Consider the following 20,096-nt stretch of genomic DNA (forward strand, 5'->3'; position numbering starts at 1 on the left):
CTTGGAGTGATGAGCTGCACACAAGGATCATGGGGCAAGGCGTACCAAGAGACCCTGGTAGCACCTTTTCTCTCAAAGTGGCATAGTTGGAGATTTCATTGTGGCAGAAAGGGACTGACTCCTTCTCATTCCCTTTTCTGTCAGGGTCACAGCAGAGCAAACTCAGAAGTTTCCTTACCCATCTAAACATGTTCCTCCCAATCACTGCTCCCTCACAGGTACCTCAGACACGTTTTGAGGATGCACAACTGAAGAAATGACCTCAAGGAGGTACTGTTTGAATTCCTGCCCCCCACCCCAGACTCAGTGGCTCAGCTTAAGCATCTCCATTCTACTCAAGCCCTGCTCAAGGTATTTAAACCCCCTGTATCAAATGCCTCTTGCAAGAACCAGGAGACTGATCCCCACAACATGTTAAACCAACTTCCTGATGTAGATGGTGAGATTTCAAAGGCAGGTGAGGAGTCAGCCTCATACCCTGCTCAGGTGGCCCCTGGAAGGCACAGGGGAGAGCCCCACACATCCCCAGGGCTCCCAGCCATTGGCACTAACCTGGTTTTGCAGTCAAAACACCACCCTGCCTCATCAGTGAGGCACCAAAAATCTGTTGTGTTACAGAGAGGACACAGTAGCAGCACCCAGAGAATCCGACACGGGAATCCCGATGGATAAAGCATCAACACACCACGCCAAAGTTCACGTTAGCAAAGCTGCAGCAGCTGGCGGCTCTGAAGGGCATCACTACTGCCAAGTAAAATCCTGTTGGAAGATGTTTTCCTTTACCTGTGGGACTACACACCTTACCTGTCATCACTGCCTGTTGGTGCTCCTGCAGCCTGAGTGTCACATCTGGCTTGCTAAAGTGCTATCAAATACAAATCTCTCAGTGGCATTAGCCCTGCCATCTTCTGCACTTAAGACGTCACACTCTCTACTCAGTAACATAGCGAGCTTTAAACATCCAGCTCAGGAAAGAGCAATGAAGAAGGTTAGAGGTACAGCAACGTCCAAGCTTACTATAATAAAATGCATTTCTAAAGAAAGCCTGCACAAATTTTACGAACAACAGAAGCATCAGAGACTGTAGAAAGACCTGCTTCTGCTACATCCATCTTCTAACCCACCAACCTAAGCTTGCAAAACGTGGAATGTACACTCTCAATCAACTTCATATTGTTGATATCACCCTACTGAAAGTTACAGGGCTTCGCCTTTCTCCCCACCTTTTAAGCAAGACAATGAGACGAAAGGCATGTAAACAGTTGGCAAGTAATTCATAGAGATGTTCACAGAGGTGCTGCATTTTCAAGAGAAGACCAAGCAAGTTTGCTAGCAGAGGAGTGCATGTGTTGTAAGAGGTAGTGTCATCCATCAACACCAGCAAATAAAACAGCCAGACTTCAGGAAAACATCACCATAAGTTGAATTTCAATGTACAGCATAATAATTCACTATAAAAGGCTTCTATTCAATGTGTCCAGTAAAATGCCAGCTGTCACAGATACATTTCATAACATAAAAGGACTTAACAGCATCTATCTACTAACATGAGGTCTGTTGTAATTTCTATTGACAGAAAAAGAAAGGTTGGATTTTGTTTTAAAAAATTGTTGCATATACACAGCCATATTCAGTAACATATGCAGGTTTAACCTTCAAGTCCACGCTAATCTAGAAAATACATACAGTTGTGGTGTGCAGATGGGCCTAGTGATAAAATGTACTTTTTTTGTCACCTTCAGTGCCCACCAAGCCTACACTGCACACACAGATGTACTTTGCTTTGTCCTTGCTATGATGCACAGTAAGGGAAAGCCTTAGTTACAATTTCACCCAAGTCAGGGCTGCAGGAATGAGCTCCTCAAAAGCTAGCTGTGCTCCAGATGACTATTAAGTCCACCAGCAGCTTTTAGAAATAGTGACCCTTAGTGGTTTTCCTGCTAGAGACATGTTAATAATAAAAGGGATGCTCTTTTCTGGCAGTTCGGCAAATCCAGCTTGCTGCCTCTGCACAAGGTCTCACAAGCCACTGGGATGCATGAACAGCACAAGAAAGCTTTGGCTCCCTGTGCAACACAGGTCTTCAGATTACTCCAAGTCATTTTGGTGGCCTCTGTGCCCAGGCTGGAGTGACACAGGAGCAGTCAGTGTATTGGCAAACTCAGCATTCACCTGGTACCCAAAGGACCATATCGGACTCCTAACCCTCAGCTATGCTGTTTCTGCAGGTCCTTCAGCAGTGGAAGGCAAGGGCATCTTCTTTTTGTCACTCTTTAGTGACATGGCTCTGAATATGCATGGAGGGAGAAGGTTCCATTGATGTGTAGTCATGTCTCAGAGTAGCTTCACATCTTTGGTAGGCATAGATGGGTGTGAGAGCCCCTCACAAAGGGGCTCTTGTGTGTATTTGAAGGTGTTGACTTGTGGTCACTCCAAGAGTGAGCCACAAGCATGAGATGGTGAATTTGGGAATTCGGGGGCTGCTCACACCAAAACACATGAAGACCTAAGAGTCATTGAAAGCCAAACCATCTGCGCATCACATCAAGGAACTGCTCTTAAGCACCAGTTCCAAGAAGCTGTTTATTTGCCTGAACTAGAGAGGAGAGCAGTTTCACAGATCTGTCACCTGGAGATGACACCTCTGCTTGGCACTCTTTGTGGCAGCAGTAAGACCGGGGACAAAACTCGCATCAATGTCAAAGGGAGCAGACCTAGAAGTGTGCTCCCATTCCTTCTTACCGTGATAATTTTCCAATTTAGGGAAGAAAACTTAACTATGTATTTCAGTGTTTCTAACTGTTCTGTCACAAGGCACAAGTAGCTCCAAGGTTATAACACCTCCCTCTCGCTGCCAACATTTAGGTCATCGTCTGTTTCACACAGTTTCACTGCTGGCAAAATGAGGGGAGCGAGGATGCCGATCACACAGGCAGAGTCCAGGTGCTGACCAAGAAACACTCAAGTCCCCGTCCTTCCCTTTTCAGATGTATCATTTAAAGTAATGACTCCCTCTTTTATAGGGCACTTGGCAAAGTCCCTGCCATGACTTGACCAATGCTGGTGTTCCAGTCACAGTGACTTCTATCTCAGCATCTTTCTGTTGTGCCTCAGAACCAAACTGTGCAAGAAAATTGTAAGAGAAAAATATGGTGGTCAGCATTTCTGGTAAAAGCATTGCCCTGCCTCTTCTACATCTACCCTCTTTATATTTCATTTCCCTTAGATGAGGGCATTTCTGCTGTGGGGTCTTAGGAGAGCGCACATCAGTCTGGGGTTGAATAAAGAACTGCTACCAGTAGCAGTTAAACCCAGGACTGAAACAAACAATAAATAAAGAGAAAGACATATAGGTTTTAAATATAGGTTTCCATTAAAAGCATTACAAAGACAACTTCTCTCATTCTGAAGACAAAGAAAAAATTCACTTCTACTAAAAAAAAAAAAAAGAAAAAAATTTAAAAATCACCCCTTTGCAAGTAACTTTAATGAGGAAAGGTGCAGGGAAGGGAGGGAGGGAGGACTTGGAGAACTAGCAAGTGTTCAAAAGGGCAGATGCCCTCCATCTCGCTCATTTTGCAATGGCACCTTCTTCTCACACAGTCAGGTCAGAGAGCCAGAGAGTCCTCATGTGGAGGATTTCACCACCTGCTCATACGGGGGAGGTGGTGTGTTGCAGTAGGAAGGTGGGGGTGGGTAAACCGGGTTTCCTTGTGGGGAATTGGGCTGGACGTGGAAAGCCATAGCCATGGGATTCATCACAGGTCCACCTGGATCTGTGTAATACGGCACTCCAGGTTGTTGCGACCCTGAAAGAAAGAAAAGGAGAGAAAAGGTATCAACAGCAGCAGCAGCATCAGGTCCTGCTCTTCCAGGGCCTGTGCTCTGCACACTCAGACAAGTTTTCTCAAAGTTTTCATCAAAGCAAAGACAAGGAACCACCTTTCTTCTATTCCAGAGAAAACTCAGGTTTGCAGAACTGCATGCAATGGAAATCAATTAGTGAAACAAAAGGCACCAATGCCCCAAGCAACCACCATATGAAAGAGAAAACAGCGAGAGGTGTGGGATCCTGGATGGATGACGGGGTTTCTGCTGAGCCCTGACTCAGGTGTCAAGTCTTATGAAAGGACTTCACAGATTATTTTGTGGTGTGCTGGATCTGTAAGCTAGAGTGCATCTCAAATAGATAATTTCCCTTCTAGGCATGAAATGGCTAAGGAATAAACATGTATGAAGCAAAAACCCAAGTTGAAGCCAATTATGACTGGCTAACACAATGGGACAAGATTGCTTTGCACTGATTAAATTTAGGAAATTATGTCGGAGCCTGCAGGGACAAGGAAAGGAAACGTATGCACAACTGCAAAATTCCTTAGCCATGACACATGCGGAGTAACAGAGACTGGTGCCATGAGGAATAACAAAGGTGGCATATCCTCAGATATCACAATTGATAGTGGAAGAGGACTCAATGCAATTCCAGCAATTAAAGTCACATACTGTCTTTATCTCAAGATGTAAATTAGTTTTCTTCTCTTTCTCTCTGTTTATTTAAATAAAGCTGGACTGAAAAAAATCATGGCTGAGGAACAGGTTTTCTTCTTTTGTTGCTAGTCTGTTTTTCCTATGACGACACAGCCTCTAAGGGATTTTCCCCTCAATCATTCTCTTCTGTGACTTGGTGACACTGGGACTCAGCATTGCCAGAGAAGGAATAAAGGCTTCTTGAAGCTTAGTACTTCAAGCACTCAGGAAGGAGCTACATACCAAACCCCAAAAGTGTCTCTACAATATTAAATCAGGTAGGTCAAGTGATAAGGCACAGGGATGCCAACTGTCCCAGAGCCTTGTGGGGTCTGTTTAGGGAGATTTGTTTGGACACTCAGGAGGCAAAGAGTAAGGAAAACAGATTGGGAATGCAGCTATATCTTTCTTAACACAACGATTTTTAACACACCACCACAATAATTTTAACTTCTGCCTGTGTCACCAAAGCGGGCTGCTCTGTGGCCTCTCTTTCTTTATCACGGTGACAAGAAGCCCTTGTTCTGCTTCCATGTACAGCATCAGCGCATGGCTGTGGGAGAACCAGGCTGGGAAGAGCAGCAGAGTCCTACCTCTCCAAAGTTTGGGCTAACACCCTCTTCTGTAGCCTTTTTCTTAAGCAGTTTTGATTTAAAGTTAAATCCTACCCAGCTCTGCATTTCTGCAGTTTCCATCTGCATGGAGAAATATGGGAGAGGTTGATGCAGCTCACTGCAGTTTGATCTTTAGGAAAAATAAATGTTCTCATTAAAACTTCTGAGTATTATTAATATTATTGAATTGGGAGGAGTAAATGTGAACACCAATCTTACGAGATTTTTTTTTTTTTCAGTTCACTAAACTCAGCAGAAAACAATATCTAAATATCAACTTCCTTGTGGGATCAGCTCAGTATTTGCTGAGTGCCTACAAAGTGACCTAACCTTCTCTAGCACCTGAACTGCCAGTCTGGGGCTATGTAGGCTAAGGCTGAAGTGATAGATACCACCAGGTCTGCAAACTGCTGCTTGTAGGTGGGGTGTTCAATCCATTTTCCCAGTCAGGCCCACAGAAAAAACACTCCCACCTTCCAGGCTGCTGCTGGGACGGTAGAAGATGCTGCTGTTGTCCCTGCAGGGGAAGAGAGAGATGGGCAAGGAGCCACGTTTCACAGGGTCCACCTCAACAGTGAACTGGCTACTGCTACCAAATCCAGAAGAGGAGCTAGCAGAAAATGACAACTTGGTTGACTACTAATTCCCATTGCTGTTGAATATTCTTAGAATAGTAGGAAAAAAAATGGCAGAGTTAGCTCAGAGCCCAAAGCTTTGAAGTAACAGCAATAACAGTCTGGAAGCAGGTGGCATAAGCAGGTCAAAGGGCTTGTGCTTACTTTATATTTACCCACAACTTGTGCTCCACAAAGTGTGAAGAAAAAAATAAAACTGTGCTCTAAAATTAAATCTGTTCCTTTCCAATCCAGCCAAAGATGCTCCCTGTTCACATAATCCTGAGGTTATTTTTCAGGCTTAGAAATATTAGTTCAGTTAGTCTGGCTTGCCCCCAACTCTCCGCTGTTGAAAAATAAATACTCTCTGCAGAAACGCTTGTTCAGTCAAGCAGAAAAACAGATACAGAATGGAAGCCCTAAAAAAAACCTCTTAGGATTTAAACAAAAAGAAAGTGAATAAAGCGACCGTTTGTGTCTGTAACATCTTTTTATCCATTCAGACCTGTGAGAGGAGGAGGAAATGCATGTCTATGAGTACACGCTTAAGGACACAAGAAAGAGCATTTCCAAAGGCTGCAGAAGGCACAGGTGTGAAACAGCTGGTGTTACAGTAGGGACAGCCTGAATGGTGCATCTCTGCACAATGCTCCTAAGCTAGAAATGGGTTTAGGACACTTTTCTAAGCAGGTTGTCTTGAGGCAGCCACAATATTGCATAGAGATGTAATGGTTCAGAAGATGATTTTTGATTGAGAGGTTGGAAGCAGCAAATTTTCAGAGAGATCCCCGCTCTCATTACAAAATAGTCCATTGTATTTCCACTTTAAGACAGTATGCAACAAAAACAAACTGACGAAAAGTTGTCAGAAAAGGTGATTATTCTGTGGCTTCATCTCTCTCTAATACAACATGTGACAAAATGACAGCCTGGGAGGAGAAGTGTCAGGCTACCAAGCATGCCTGCATATGCGTGAGTGTGCTTTCGGGGCCACAAATTAGCACTGGCTTATGCAATCAGGCCAGTGGTTAAAAACGTCTCAGTTTGGCTTTGCTGAGGCAGGAGGAAGACAAGCACCTGAAAGTACACTCAGACATAATCTCAGCACTGCAGGAGGTCTTCCAGCTAGAGGCAGTTGAATACAAAATGCACCCTTAAGGCACAAACATCTGCTTACAGGTGGGTGTCAATATTGCAGGCCTCTCCCAACCAGGACTATCTAACAGTCAGAGGGTAAGCAATATGAAACTTAGAAAGCAGTGTTGCTAGGGAAGCCACCACTAGGTAGATCCTCCTGATGCTCACAGCCATTGCTGAGCAATCAGACTGACAAGAGGAGAAGGATCACTTCGCTGCAGTAAAACTGTAGCACAGAGCACAGAAGGCAAATAAAAAAGAGAAGACTTGTAAAAGAGAGAGACTGTGGAAGAAAAACATAAGGCTTTCCTTCACCTCTACCAAATATTATAAGCTGTATTTAAAACTCTTTCTTCATGTCACTTTTATTTTGGATACCTATCATTTTGTCTATGCTGCACAGTGAGAACTTGCTATCTTCCTTCCATGCATGGACAGACAGCTGTAAAGGTATTAGGAACCACAACAGAAGGGAACTGGAAGTCCTGTCATGCTGGATTTCAAAAACACTTCTGTACACAGCAGTTGAATTATGTTGTTTGGAAGGCAGAAGGTGTCACTCATCACAGGAGGTGGCTGCACGGTTTAGTGCAGTGCAACCCTTTGTCCAAATCCCAGAGTTTCCAAAAACCAACCAAACAAAACCCCCTAAACCCGCCCTTTTTTAAATGCCTTGGCAAACGCAAGAAATTAGTGAAACTTGTTTAATGCGCAGTCTCTGACCTGATGCAGTGTTGACTGGTTGTCTGGTGTAAGACACGTTAAAAGTAGGTTCTTCTACTAGTGGAGGAGGGTACATCCGCCTTCGGATAAAGAAACCAGCTCCACAACAGAACAAAACTCCCATCATCAAAAGGAACCTAGGCAAAGAGAAGACAGAAGTCAAAACGCACCCACGTGCAGGCAGCTCTCAAACCCAGACTGTTAGTTGAGAGAAACAGTGTATTGTCCTGTAATCATCAGCCTATGAGTTTTATCAGGATTTCTAAAACTGGTTGTCTCTTGAGAGCAGGCCTATGTCACTTGAGCTATAACCATTACTTGGGGCACCTATGGATATAATACAGACATCTTTAGCAATTAGTACTATTGGCTGATGTTTTCTGGCATGTAAAATACGATTCTGAAACTAAAATGCCCTTGAATGTTTGGAAAGTCCAGGCTCATGCGTGACCTTTGCCACTGGGAAACTGAACTCAAATTCCAGGTCCATAGTTTCAAACAGCACCTCTTGGACACACACCTCACTTTTACAGCATTGAGGCTGGCTAGGAGGTTTGTAGGGGACTGGCTGTACAAAGAGGAATACTATTATGCAGTTGCCCCTAAAAGAATATTCTTAGATGTTCTTCAATTACTCAACACCGTAATTTTGTCTCCCATAGAAATATGGTAGATGGCATTTAAGCTCAAGCTGGAAAACTGAAGCATTCAGCATTAAAGATGACAAATTTTGCTTTGTGTTTTCTAGAGAGCATACACATTCCCAAGGAAAAGGACATCATTTTGCTTCAGTTCTTCTTCTCTCAGCTCCTTTTCCAACGTGACTAAACTGTCACCATTTCCTTGCTGTTGAAACAGGCACATGCAGCAAGAGCACGTCAGAAGATTTTGGTTTTCAAACATCAGCTTTCACTGTGTTTCCTTGATTAGTTATCAGACAATGCTAGTGACTGATTGTGAGCTCCCGTAAACCCAAACCGTTGTTCTGCCTGTAACTGCCACCCCACTTCAGGGCCTTTTACTGGAAGACAGTGACAACTGTGCTTTGTTTGGAAGGGATGGAAGTTGGCCAGAGGCCACAGAAGCTGGCCAGGGGTGAGCCTACACACCACGCTTATCTCCTCTGGAGCATTCCCAGGTGCTCAAGAGGAAGAGTGTGATACACTGCACGGCAGCGAGAGGTATTTCATGCAAAGGGTCAAACTCTGTTCTTGTTTCTAGGGTGGAAATGAGAGCAGAAGGAGGTCCTGTGTCCCTCAGCCAATATTAATACATTGCCTTTTGGCAGCGTTCCTGCAAAGGATTTGTTCTGAACAGAAAAACAGATTTACGACGTCACCCCAGGGATTGAGATGCAGAGCTCTTCGGTTATATCAGTACGGATTGTACACCAAAATCCCACAGTCAGCTTCAGGAAATCTCTGTATTATAGTATGTATCAGGCTTCTGTTTTTCAGTGTTTATTCGTTTTAATTTTGAAGGCCTTTTTTTAGCAATCTTCAACTTCTCCATAAAAAAAAAGCCTGAAATCAGGCTTTCTAGGAGAGCTTTTGCTTTCTCTCTACTGTAATGAGAAGGTTTTATTCAGGTGCTTTCTTAAATTCCTCTCCAAAAACAACTTACCTTATTTTTTCATTATGCATATAAGAGTGATTAGTTTAAGCTTTATCCAGATTACTGAGCTGCTGGTTTCACAAGCTCAAATCTTTTTGCCTTCTTTTCCCTTGCTGTCATCTACAGCAAAATCCTCATAGTCATAAACGTACTCCTCTTCCTTTTTAATTGAAGCCTCAGTTCAGCTGGCAAGAATATCTTAAACCCTGCATAAATGCACAAGGCCCCTTATACAATCCTCTCTTAACACTGGGTGCCCAACAAAAACTGACAAATGCTGCCACATGGTAGTAGCTGGAACAGGCATAAGGAATTCAGCGGTTTTGGATAAAAGCAGGACCGCTGCTTGTACAGACCAGTAGATGTAGAAGCAAGAAAGACCAACCTGACAGAAGTAACCTCCTTTTTCAGTGTTTTCTCTCTACATCAGGAGAATTTTCTAAGCAAAAAACCAAAGTCCTTGCATTTTTATGTACTCATACATATTACTGAATACTTGTACCCACTTCACTTTAAAATACTAGGGCTGGCAATAGCCTGATTTCAGTCACGATAAATATGTAATTTCAGAACAGGATAAATATGTAATTCCCAAATGCCCTGACCTACCAAAAATACCATAGTCGCTGGATAGAGAGAGCTCTTACACAGCATCTTGAACCACAGCAATCCTCATAGGAGCGACATCTGCAGAAAAAAATAAAGAGAAAAGGGCATTAGGTGAATGGCTGGCACAGATTAAAATGACATCGTTGACTCTGATGCATTTCGCACCCCTGCCTGAGACATTATTTGCGACATCAGCATAAGCCTGGGAGGCAAAGCCTCCTGGAAGTGTTCAAGACTAGGCTGGAAAAGGCTTTGAGCAACCTGATGTAGTTGAACATGTCCCTACCAATGGCAGGAGGGTCAGACAAGATGATCTTTGGAGGTGTCTTCCAACCCAAACCATTCCGTGGGTCTGATTAAGAACAGACTGCCCTTGGTCATGTAAAGTTGTCTATCACATGTACACATCCGTGGCACAGCTCTATCACTATTGAAACTACCTTTCTATATACTTCCTTCAATGCCACCTTAAAAAAAGACTGAATGTAGTGCTTAATTCTACATAAAAGGACATGTTATTAAAAAAAAAAAAAAAAAAAGGGCAGTACTATTATGTTTTCTTTCACAGTAAATGAACACTGAAAACCTCAAACATGAGCCATTTTGGGGTTTATTCACTGCAACGGACACGGATTGCAAGGTCAAAACTGCCAAATCACTCATTCTTTGCAAATCAGTGGTTTTCAAACAGAGAAACAGAAATTTCAAATTTAATGTCATTTTTTGCTTCTCAGAAGTTGCACTGAATTGCAACTGCCAACAACTCCCATTACTTAAGAAGGCGTTCCTCTAAAAAAACAAACCAAAACAAAACCAAACACATTTTTAATTAATATTTCATAAGGAATAGAATAGTTTTAAAGGTATTACAGCACCAACCACTGTAAGCACAAGGTACAGCTCCACTATGTACCAGCAGCTACATTCAGCATCCTCTGAACAATTTCTATGGTAACTGCCATTCCCCACACCAATGAAACACTTTATGTATTTAGTAGGATAAAGGGCAGAGGTATCACAGAAATCATGCTATGTGACAGTCTCAGATGAACACATTCAGATTATCATATCCCTATACCAAAGGAAAAGAGGAGGTTACTACAGCCGGATAAATGTTTTTAATAGCGTTCACATCTGCATGCTCAAAGCAGAGATTTAATTAAGCATCTGGTTTGGGAAAATTTGCCCAACTGCATGACTGTCCTGTATTTGTACACAAATCTAAAAAAAAAAAAAAATCAATTGGATAATTGTACAGACAATTGCACATTTACACGCTCAATTAACAAGCCTTCACTCACAAAATACATCAAGTCGCATAGGTTTCAGCCTCTAATTTGGGCCAGAGGAGGATGCTCTATGGATACATAATCAGTTGTTTTGCAAGTGAAAACAGTTACATGCTCTTCTGATGACAAGTAGACAGCATTTATTTAAGCAAGTTGAAGGATCTGACATGATTAGCAAGGCAAGGTCCATTAGTATACTCAGGCACTCGGTGTGAGACTCAAGCAGAGTAAGTTGCTCATGCCAAAGGACAAAATACCCACTTTGCTGTCCCAGAACTTGAAGACATCCCTATCTCCAGCCTTTCTTCTGTAAAGCTTGTCAGGACCCAAACAACTGCTCATACTCAAAGCTACCAGATCTCACAAAACTACTAATAAGACTTAGCGAGCCAGCATTAACTTCAGTCCCATCGGCACCAAGAAATTCAGCATCCCTCCACGCTCCCCAACTGGGTCAACCCAATAGGAGCTTTCAAGACCTACATTAAATACATGCACAGGATCGGGCCCCTTACGAAAGAGGGTGGCAGCCACTGCCTTCTGTATAAACAGTGGTCATGGTCCCCTTTTGCTTTTTAACACACCTGTGGTTGGAGCACCTCATCCATGTTGATGGGCACTTGTTCCTTTCCCTGATACTGCACAGCAAAGACTTCAAGGCTTGTCAGGCCAGAAAAGCAGAGCCAGGGCCAGGAAACAGAGCCCATAAAGCTAGAAGGAAGGAGGTGGAGGTGGCAACTGAACATTGATCTCTTCTTTTGTGGGCAACCTGTGCTAGCAAATAAAAAAAGCTTCCCACCCCTTCCTGCTGCTCCAAGTTTTAAAAGAAAAAGCCACGCTCTCATCCATGAAAGAAAGGGAATGAGTTCCCAGCATCATTTGGGTCTGCCCTCTTGTAGCTTTTCTTGAGGCAGGTAAGGCCAAATTATAGATGGATTTTATGGATGTGAGCAGTCTTTATCTCTGTCTCTACATGCTGGCTCTGTCAGCCCAGACACCTATGCCCAGCCGTAAGTGGGACAGGGAGCAGATGCACCAGGTAGGCCTCTCGCTCCAAAGCCATTCTCCAGATCAAGCCCCAAGAGGTGGACCTGTATTAAAAGTTAAACTAAAACAGAGAGCCTAGGGAGGCAGAACATACTCTTCCCCTGTGCCCACCCTTGCCAAGCATTTGCATCTGTCTTCTCCAGAGCCAGAAGAGATGGGAAAGGGCAACTTTAAGATATGTAATTATGGTTGTTCAAGCCATCAAAATTAAATCAGTATCTGTATGGTGAGCATAGTAACTGAATTTACTTTTTAATCTCCAAATTGTCTAGGCTACAAGTCAGCACCATTTTTAAGCCTCAGTGGCTCAGCTTTTCTTCCTGCAAGAGAGGACTAAAGCACCAGCTGGAAGACAGTAAGGCTCAACTGCTGAATGTTTATGAAGCTCCTGAGACCACTGATGGCAAACAAACAGACCATCAAAGAGAAGTTTCATCTCCTACATGGATGACTGCACTTTCAAATGGCTGAAAACAATGATGCAAAGGCTGGAGGAGTCTCACTACAGCTGTGTTTAGAGAAGCTCCATTTTCCAATAGCCAGTAAGCTTCCTGAGGTGACTCATCCATGGCTAAGCACTGCATTTGCTGGGTGGATCTGTGAAGCTAAATCAGTATCATGACTTGGCGGGAAATCCCTTTGAGGTTTGACATTAGCAACCTGTTCACTTTTTTACCCATAAAACCAAATGGGCACTTGATTTTGCATGCCTGTGAGTGTGGACACAGGTACCTGTATGTAGGAGCCTGGAACTGAGCATGACAAAACGCTAACAACCTGCTGTTTGTATTCCCCAGAAGCACCAAAAAAAGACTGAAAGAACAAACAGCCCATTTGCTGATACTGCCGGCAGGCTACTGCAGAAGCTTTGCTGATCTCTTGTTCTTGATCAATGCACCATGAAAAAAACAACACAACTTCTGCCAACATTGAACCCAATTACAAAAAAAATAACTTAACAAGCCATATTTATTAGCAGGCAAAAGATGACAATAAAATCAGCTTATTAATGTAGTAACACACAAGCTCAAGTATAATCAGTCTTTGCTGTACTATCTCTTACTGCCTGACAGCAAATCCCAGCAGAATTAAGACCCTAGTTCGAAAAAAAAGCAAACAATTAAGCACACACATATGTATTTACTGAATTCATATGCATATTCTTTAAATTACACTCATGCTTTGGCTCTGCTTAATGGAGAAGGACTGCTTGTGCCCAATGTCAGTTGAAGAAGAATGAGGCTTACTATCCTGTACTGAACACATCACCTACAGAAGATGTTTCCAAAGCCATTTTCCCTCTTTCACACCGGAGAGCTGCATTTCCCTCAGGCCAGTGTTTGTTTCATTGACAAAAATTTAACCCATTATGTAGGACAAGACATGATCCATTAGTTAGCTGGGTAATCTGCAGCTTCACCAAGCATACGATCTCTATTTGAAAACTGTCTGCAATGTGATTTATGATGTAGAAGGCACATCTTGTCATTCATAATTCAGTAGAGTGAAATGAATGCATATGCACGTCCAACAACATGTTCTGCCAGCACACCAAGGAACCACTGTGTCAGAGATCAAAATTATACTGCATGTCAGATCACAGCAACAAGGTTTTGTCTAAGTTTGCACTTAAATCATGATGCTAAATTTCTTTCCTTAATGGACAAGCAAGGTGTGAAGTTTCACATAAGGGTATATGGTACGACCCAAACCCCACAAACCAACACCAAACTTGCATGTGTTCTCTGGATAATAACTGCTCAGTGCAATGGTCCAGGAGCTCTTATCCATTTATATCTACATCTACAGAGCTGAACCAAGTCCTTTCTTAGGAGAGCTACGGCAGGAAAGAACTACACCTAAAAATAATTCCCTGACTGGGACTTGCTGAAAACTAGATAAATTAAAGAGATAAAGGAGGGATTACAGTCTTCAGCAGACTGTATGGCCACAATGGTCTGACAACATTGTCTCTTCTCACAGAACATGGCTGTTCCCCACCAATGCCATCCCTTTGACATACAGGCTGTAACATTCTTACGTTTCCTCCCTAAACTGTTTGCATCATATGTGCCAAAATCTGGTTTAACATTTAAGATGTTTGACTGGCAATGTCTTTTGGAAGAATAAAACAGAACATAAATTGTTAATCCACACGTAGTGGCAGCAACCCTGCTGCAGGCACAGGGACCGAGAGAGGGTAAAAGAAAACCACAAAACCCACACAACAACCAGACACTGTAAACCGTATGACTTCTAACCAGCGTCCTGTACACAAGCATGACTTTAATTTCAAAAAAAGCTGCATGCCATTGAAAGGTTAAATGATTACCACATGTGTGGATTTTTGGGGGATGGCTAGCAGCATCAGATGAAGCTACAGAAGTCCCAGCTGTGGTCTGGATACTGGCACAGGCATAAGGCCAGAAGAAGAAGCCCAAGTGTTCACAAGAACGGGAGGGGATAGACCGCTGAAGACTGCATCACCTCCAAGCAGACTCAGTGCTGAGCCCTCAAAGCCAGAAGGCTCAGGTCTGCTACCACCAAACAGACGAAGGCAGACAGCTGAAGTGTCCATATGTATTTACTTGTTCTAGGACAAAAAAACTTAAAAAAAAAAAAAGAAAAATTAATCTGCTTGGAATTCAACTGCCGGGATACAGTGATGCTGAACAGAGAAAAATCAAATGAGCCATGAAACAAAAAGAAAAACAAAGCAGGCAACCACCACAAAGCGACTAGCAGAAACAATTATGGTGAAGCTCAGTGTCTTGTCTGTGCTATAAGTGAGGAGTAATGCCACCGAGTTCAACCGGATTACACTGACACAAGACTCAGAATTAGACCTGAAGGATGAGGAATGAGGATCAATAGAAGGTGTACCAAGTATCTGAGAGAGAGTTATTTTTCTACCAAGCTTATTTCACCATTCATTAGTTCATTTCAGACCGTTCCATATGTGTACTTCCATCTGCCAATAAAAAAGCAGTTTTTGAAGCAAAGCCATTGCCCATGCTGCTATGTAAGGAAAGATCAGGTTACTGACTGCATATATAGGGAAGACCACCAGACAAGTGGAGAAGCTTGATGCTACAAGCATGGTGGAGAGGTTATTCCAAGGAATCCAGCTTGCTACAGCAGCCCACTAAACATGGAAATCCACACAGAGTCCAAATCTGCCCTCAGAAGCCCAACCTAAGTAACTGTTTATGAGGCCCAAAGTGGTTTAATCTCTGTCCAGAAAGACACTGCAACACAACGGCCACATCCCTGCGCTACCATTCATTTAAATGTTTGCGGAGCAGCAACACAGGCAAGGTCTTTGCCTGGTGGAGCAGAGTGATAGGCAACATCTGCTTTCCAACCCTGGTCTTAGAGCTGGTTGTGTCTCCTTGGCATGTCTCCATACACAGCCTAATTCTTAGCAGAGACACACCTCCACCACAGTTACCTGCAGTCAGAGGCACTCAGCATCCAAAAGCATTTATCATCTTTTCTTATATATAGGAAAGGTGACCACTCGGTGCATGTATGAACAGTGCCTTGCAAAATGTAGGTCTGATTTTGGCAAATATGTAACTATATATATATAGCTGCTTCATTGATGAATGAAGCCATGACCTCAGTGGAACATCTGTACTTGAGAGTAAAGCACTGTCACTGGTACCCAGGAGAGCACTAGAGATATAGTTACCCAGGCACTTGATAAATCACTCAGCCCTTAACTACATAAGAAAAGGTAAGGCAAAAAGGAGGGACGGGGCTGTCAAGTCATTTTTCTACAGAGGAGAAACAACAGACACAGAAACAATATTTGCTCAGTCCTGTCCGCTTTTACACAACTAAAATCAGGAGTTGGATTCGATGATCCTTGTGGGTCAGTTCCAACTCAGGACATTCTGTGATTCAATTCTATGAAAGTCTATGATGAGACAAGATACTTGACTCATGCCCTTCACACAGACAGGATAAACAAGAGCAGCCAACAGCTGAAAAAGGGATTATTTCTTAATTATTCTTCAGGTGAAGAACCTATAAACACAGGCTGTGCAAGAACTCAGCAGAATATGGTAAATCCTCCCTCACTTCTGATGGGATGATAAGTATTTGCTTAGCTGTTCCTATCAAACCGACCCTTCTGCAAACCTTCTGCTACCCAATAATTTGCTGTAACTCCAGCCCTCTCTTCTCAGATCCCAGGAGGAAAGCTACTCTACAAGAAGGACCCTCCTTCTTGTCTGTAAAGGCAGCAGATCTCTCCACATGGCTTTCTGGCCTGCTCATATCCATCTAGAAATTTCCTCTGCTCCTCTTGTGGCAGAAGCCAGCAGGAATTGCTGTGGTTTAGACTTTGTTCCATGGCAGTGTATGGTACCTTAAACAGCCATTTTTCAATATGGGATCCAGGCCTTTCTGTTGCAGAACAAAGCAGAGAAACAGCATAGCTTAAGGTTCCAACAAAAGTAAGCCACAGATAACCTATATGACAAGTTTTAATTTTCTGGAGGTAGAATTGTGAATTTCTCATATGAACAGGACTGAGGACTTCTAGTTAATCATCAGGCCCCTTATTAAACACACAATTAGCTCTTCATATCTCAAGCTGCTCCCAGTGGGTGAGCAGTCCTACTGCATCTAATCTGCTGGTAGGGGGCGATGGATGTCCATGAATTTGCTACCTGCCTGCACAGCAAATCTTTTTTCTTCACACAGCTAGAGCAGGATCATACACAGAGAAGGACATAGGTTCTAATGGCCAGCAGTTAGGTGCCACTAAGTCTTTCAAAATTTTAATTCCTGATATCTCTATACAGCAAAGTTTAGAAGGTTTGAGATGACTTTGAGGTCAAGTGATCTTTGATGCTGTCCACTGGAGCTCAAATCAGGCACAAGCCTTCCTGTCCCACTGACATGTAGTCAGAAGAAATGGCTTCTCAGCCTCAAATTAGGGTTCTTACCCAGGACATGGAAGAGTTAATGCTTTGATGAGTATTTCAAGTCAAATAGCCCCAAGAGGAAAAACACATGATAAGCCACAACTGTGGTTATTGCATCTTCTGGAAATGAGAGGGGCAGGACTGGGTTCCCTGCTCCCCCTGAGCCAGAGCAGAGCCTGGATTCAGAGGAATACTCCGCAAGACGCTGTCCCCCCTTCTTCCTTCCTCTCCTTTCTCAGAACAGGCTGCCTAAACCTGGTCAGCCTCCAACTCTGAAATTGTTCAGAGCTTCAAATCTCAAATTAGGTCAGTCACCTGCTTGATTGCCTGTGAAGGCTGAGATATTAAATCCCCCTCCTCTCCTCAAAACTCACTCCTAGCAAGTTGAGTTGGTTGTTAATTTGGTAACCTAATTCTCCCCAGGCTGTGCATTGGACAACCAATCCATCGAAGTAAATTCAAGTGCTTGGCAAGGCATCTAGCGGCTGGGTCATTACAGCAGTCAGGACCACAACCTCATCAGATCCATCAACATCAAGGGAATCCAGTGCCTTATTTGAAGCAAGGAATGTATCACCTCAGGGCACAGACTAGTGAGGCTACTTGCAATGTTTTGTACCCTTATTGTTTATGGCCACATAGGACTGAGCAAACATACCAATGGTGGTACATTTTTGTTGCCTTTATAGACAGATGGTCTGATAATGACTGCTGTCATCCTTCACAATGCAAACTGTGCACTTGCGTTCTTGCCTTGAACGACATATGCAATCAGGTCCCTCCTGTGGCTGCTCGCTGCTGAATTGGTGGCCCTGGCCTGAATCAGGTCTCCATTTCTGTACGGTGCTGGCCATTCAAGGGCCCTGGAAGCGTGCAAAACCCTAACACTGCCTCCCCTCTCCCTCCTCCATGCTGGCTTCAAATCAAATGGAAGATTAAATCAACAGCTAGATTACTGCCCTAAGCACACACCTGCTGACACTTCATGCAGCTGTAATTGCAATGGGAAAGCTAAGTGTATCATCAGAAAAGCCAACTTAATTAAAGGCAGTAAACATAACAGGATGTAGAGCACAGGAAGTAGCTCCCATCCTGCAACATACCCTGTGTCTGGATTGGGGGGTTTTCTCAGCCTCTTGTACCCACACTGATGGAAGAAGTAATCTCTAAGCTATCTGAATAAAAATAACCTTTTTAATATTTTCATCTGGAACATTTTGCAGGTTCTTGATAATGCACAAAATTATTATTATAGAGTGACCACCAAGCACATAAGAGATTACATGCAAAACCCAGATGAACACGACTGTGTGATAAATACCACAAAATTTAATCTGAAAAGGAAGAGAGGTGTGTGGAAATGCAAAAGAAATTTATTTCAAAAACCATAAAAACCCACAAACAATACAATCAGCATTGTTCTCCACAATAAGAAAAATAATTGACTGTTCCCATGTAAGGCAGTAACATGTTTTAAACATGAGGAATATTAGCAAACATTCCTTTTTTAGGTTTACAGTGATGTCCTCATACTAATTCTAAATGAAAAACAGATTTAATCAACATAAATGTGTACACATGCAGCTGTCTGCTGTAGGCTGTAAACTACTTTCTATGGCAAAAACACATTAGCCTAAAAATACAGCACTTCCATCTGCACATGCTTTTAACATTAATTCAAGTCTTGCTTCGGATAAGAATTGGAAGAAGTTACAAGATGCTACTCCGCTATGTTTATTCTGTTCTTCATGCATTTACCAGCAGCGATGATTAACATTTTTTTCTAAAGATAGTTTCTCTGTTTATTTCTGGAGGTCTTTCAACTAGTAGCACAGTGAACAGTCAAAACATACTTAGCCAAGGAACCCACGGCTGAGCTCCAGTTCAAAAAGTCAGTATTCAGGAGGGGAAAGCAGGTACAGGCTACCAAGGAGGAATTTAGAAATCATCACATGTACAAGCAGGTGTGATGTTAGGAAAGCCAAACCTCACCTACCACTGATAGTTGCAAGGGACACCAAGTGCAGCCAGAAGAGCTGTTACCCCTACACTGGCAGTGGATGGTATCTGTGGACAAGCCAGAGAGCAGCTGATGTCATTTAGCTCAACTTCAGCAAGGCTTTCCTCACTGTCTGCCATAATACTCTTTTACCCAAGTTCAGATATTACAGTCTGGAGAGGTGGACAGCTAGATGGGTTTACACCCTCCCCGCAATCCCCCTCACACAAAGGCAAAAAGCAAACAAACCAACCCCACAAAACCACAAACTGGCTGTTTGGTGGTGTTCCAAGGGCAGTGGTCAATGTGTCACAATCTTCCTAGAGAGTATGAAGTAATCACTGGTAGTACCACAGAGGTTTGGACTTGTCCTGTTGACAAACATGTTGCTGGAATTGGTCATAGAGTACTTTCACCAAGTTTTGGAGATGGTCCCAAACTGGGGATCAGTCAATGAGCTCAAGGGCAGGGGCTGCCACTCAAAGATTTAGACTGGTTGGAGGAATAGCCTGACAGGAACCTCATGAAATTGAACAAAACCATATGCAAAGTCTTGCCTGTGGGAAGGATGGACATCTTGCTGGCTGTGAAGCAGCTCTGCTGAAAAGGCCCTAGGGGTCACAGTAGACAGCAAGATGAACATGAGCTAGCAGTGTGCCATGACAGCAATAAAGGCCAACAGCATCCTGGACTGTGTCAACAGAAGCCTAGCCAGTGGATAAAGGCAAGTAACTACCACCTTTCACTGAGAACTTGTTGGACCACATCTAAAATACCACATTTGGTTTTGGCATCCCCAGTAAAAAGGATGAAACTGATGAACTGGAGCAAGCTCAGCAACGGACCACCAAGATAGTCAGAGGCTAGGGTACCTGCCCTATGAGGAGAGGTTGAGGGACTTGGGCTTGCTCAGCCTAGGGAAGAAATGATTTCAGAGGGACCCAAGAGCAACTTGCCAGTAGGCCGAAGTGAGTTACCATGAAGAT

At 43.2% G+C, this 20,096-nt stretch overlaps 1 protein-coding gene across 1 annotated transcript in view; it reads right to left on the reverse strand.

Moving 5' to 3' along the window:
- Positions 1-1,141: 1,141 nt before the first annotated feature.
- Positions 1,142-20,096, reverse strand: part of VOPP1 (VOPP1 WW domain binding protein) — a 71,239-nt gene continuing 52,284 nt past the window's right edge. The window contains exons 3-5 of the mRNA XM_082045511.1: positions 9,839-9,916; positions 7,616-7,752; positions 1,142-3,809 (exon numbers count right to left, since the gene is read on the reverse strand). Coding sequence (XP_081901637.1) covers positions 3,628-3,809; positions 7,616-7,752; positions 9,839-9,916 — 397 coding nt within the window. The 3' untranslated portion in view covers positions 1,142-3,627. The remainder of the gene's footprint in view (positions 3,810-7,615; positions 7,753-9,838; positions 9,917-20,096) is intronic.

This window comes from Streptopelia decaocto (genome assembly GCF_964273445.1).
Source record: "Streptopelia decaocto genome assembly, chromosome: 2".
Classification (NCBI taxonomy): Eukaryota; Metazoa; Chordata; class Aves; order Columbiformes; family Columbidae; genus Streptopelia; species Streptopelia decaocto.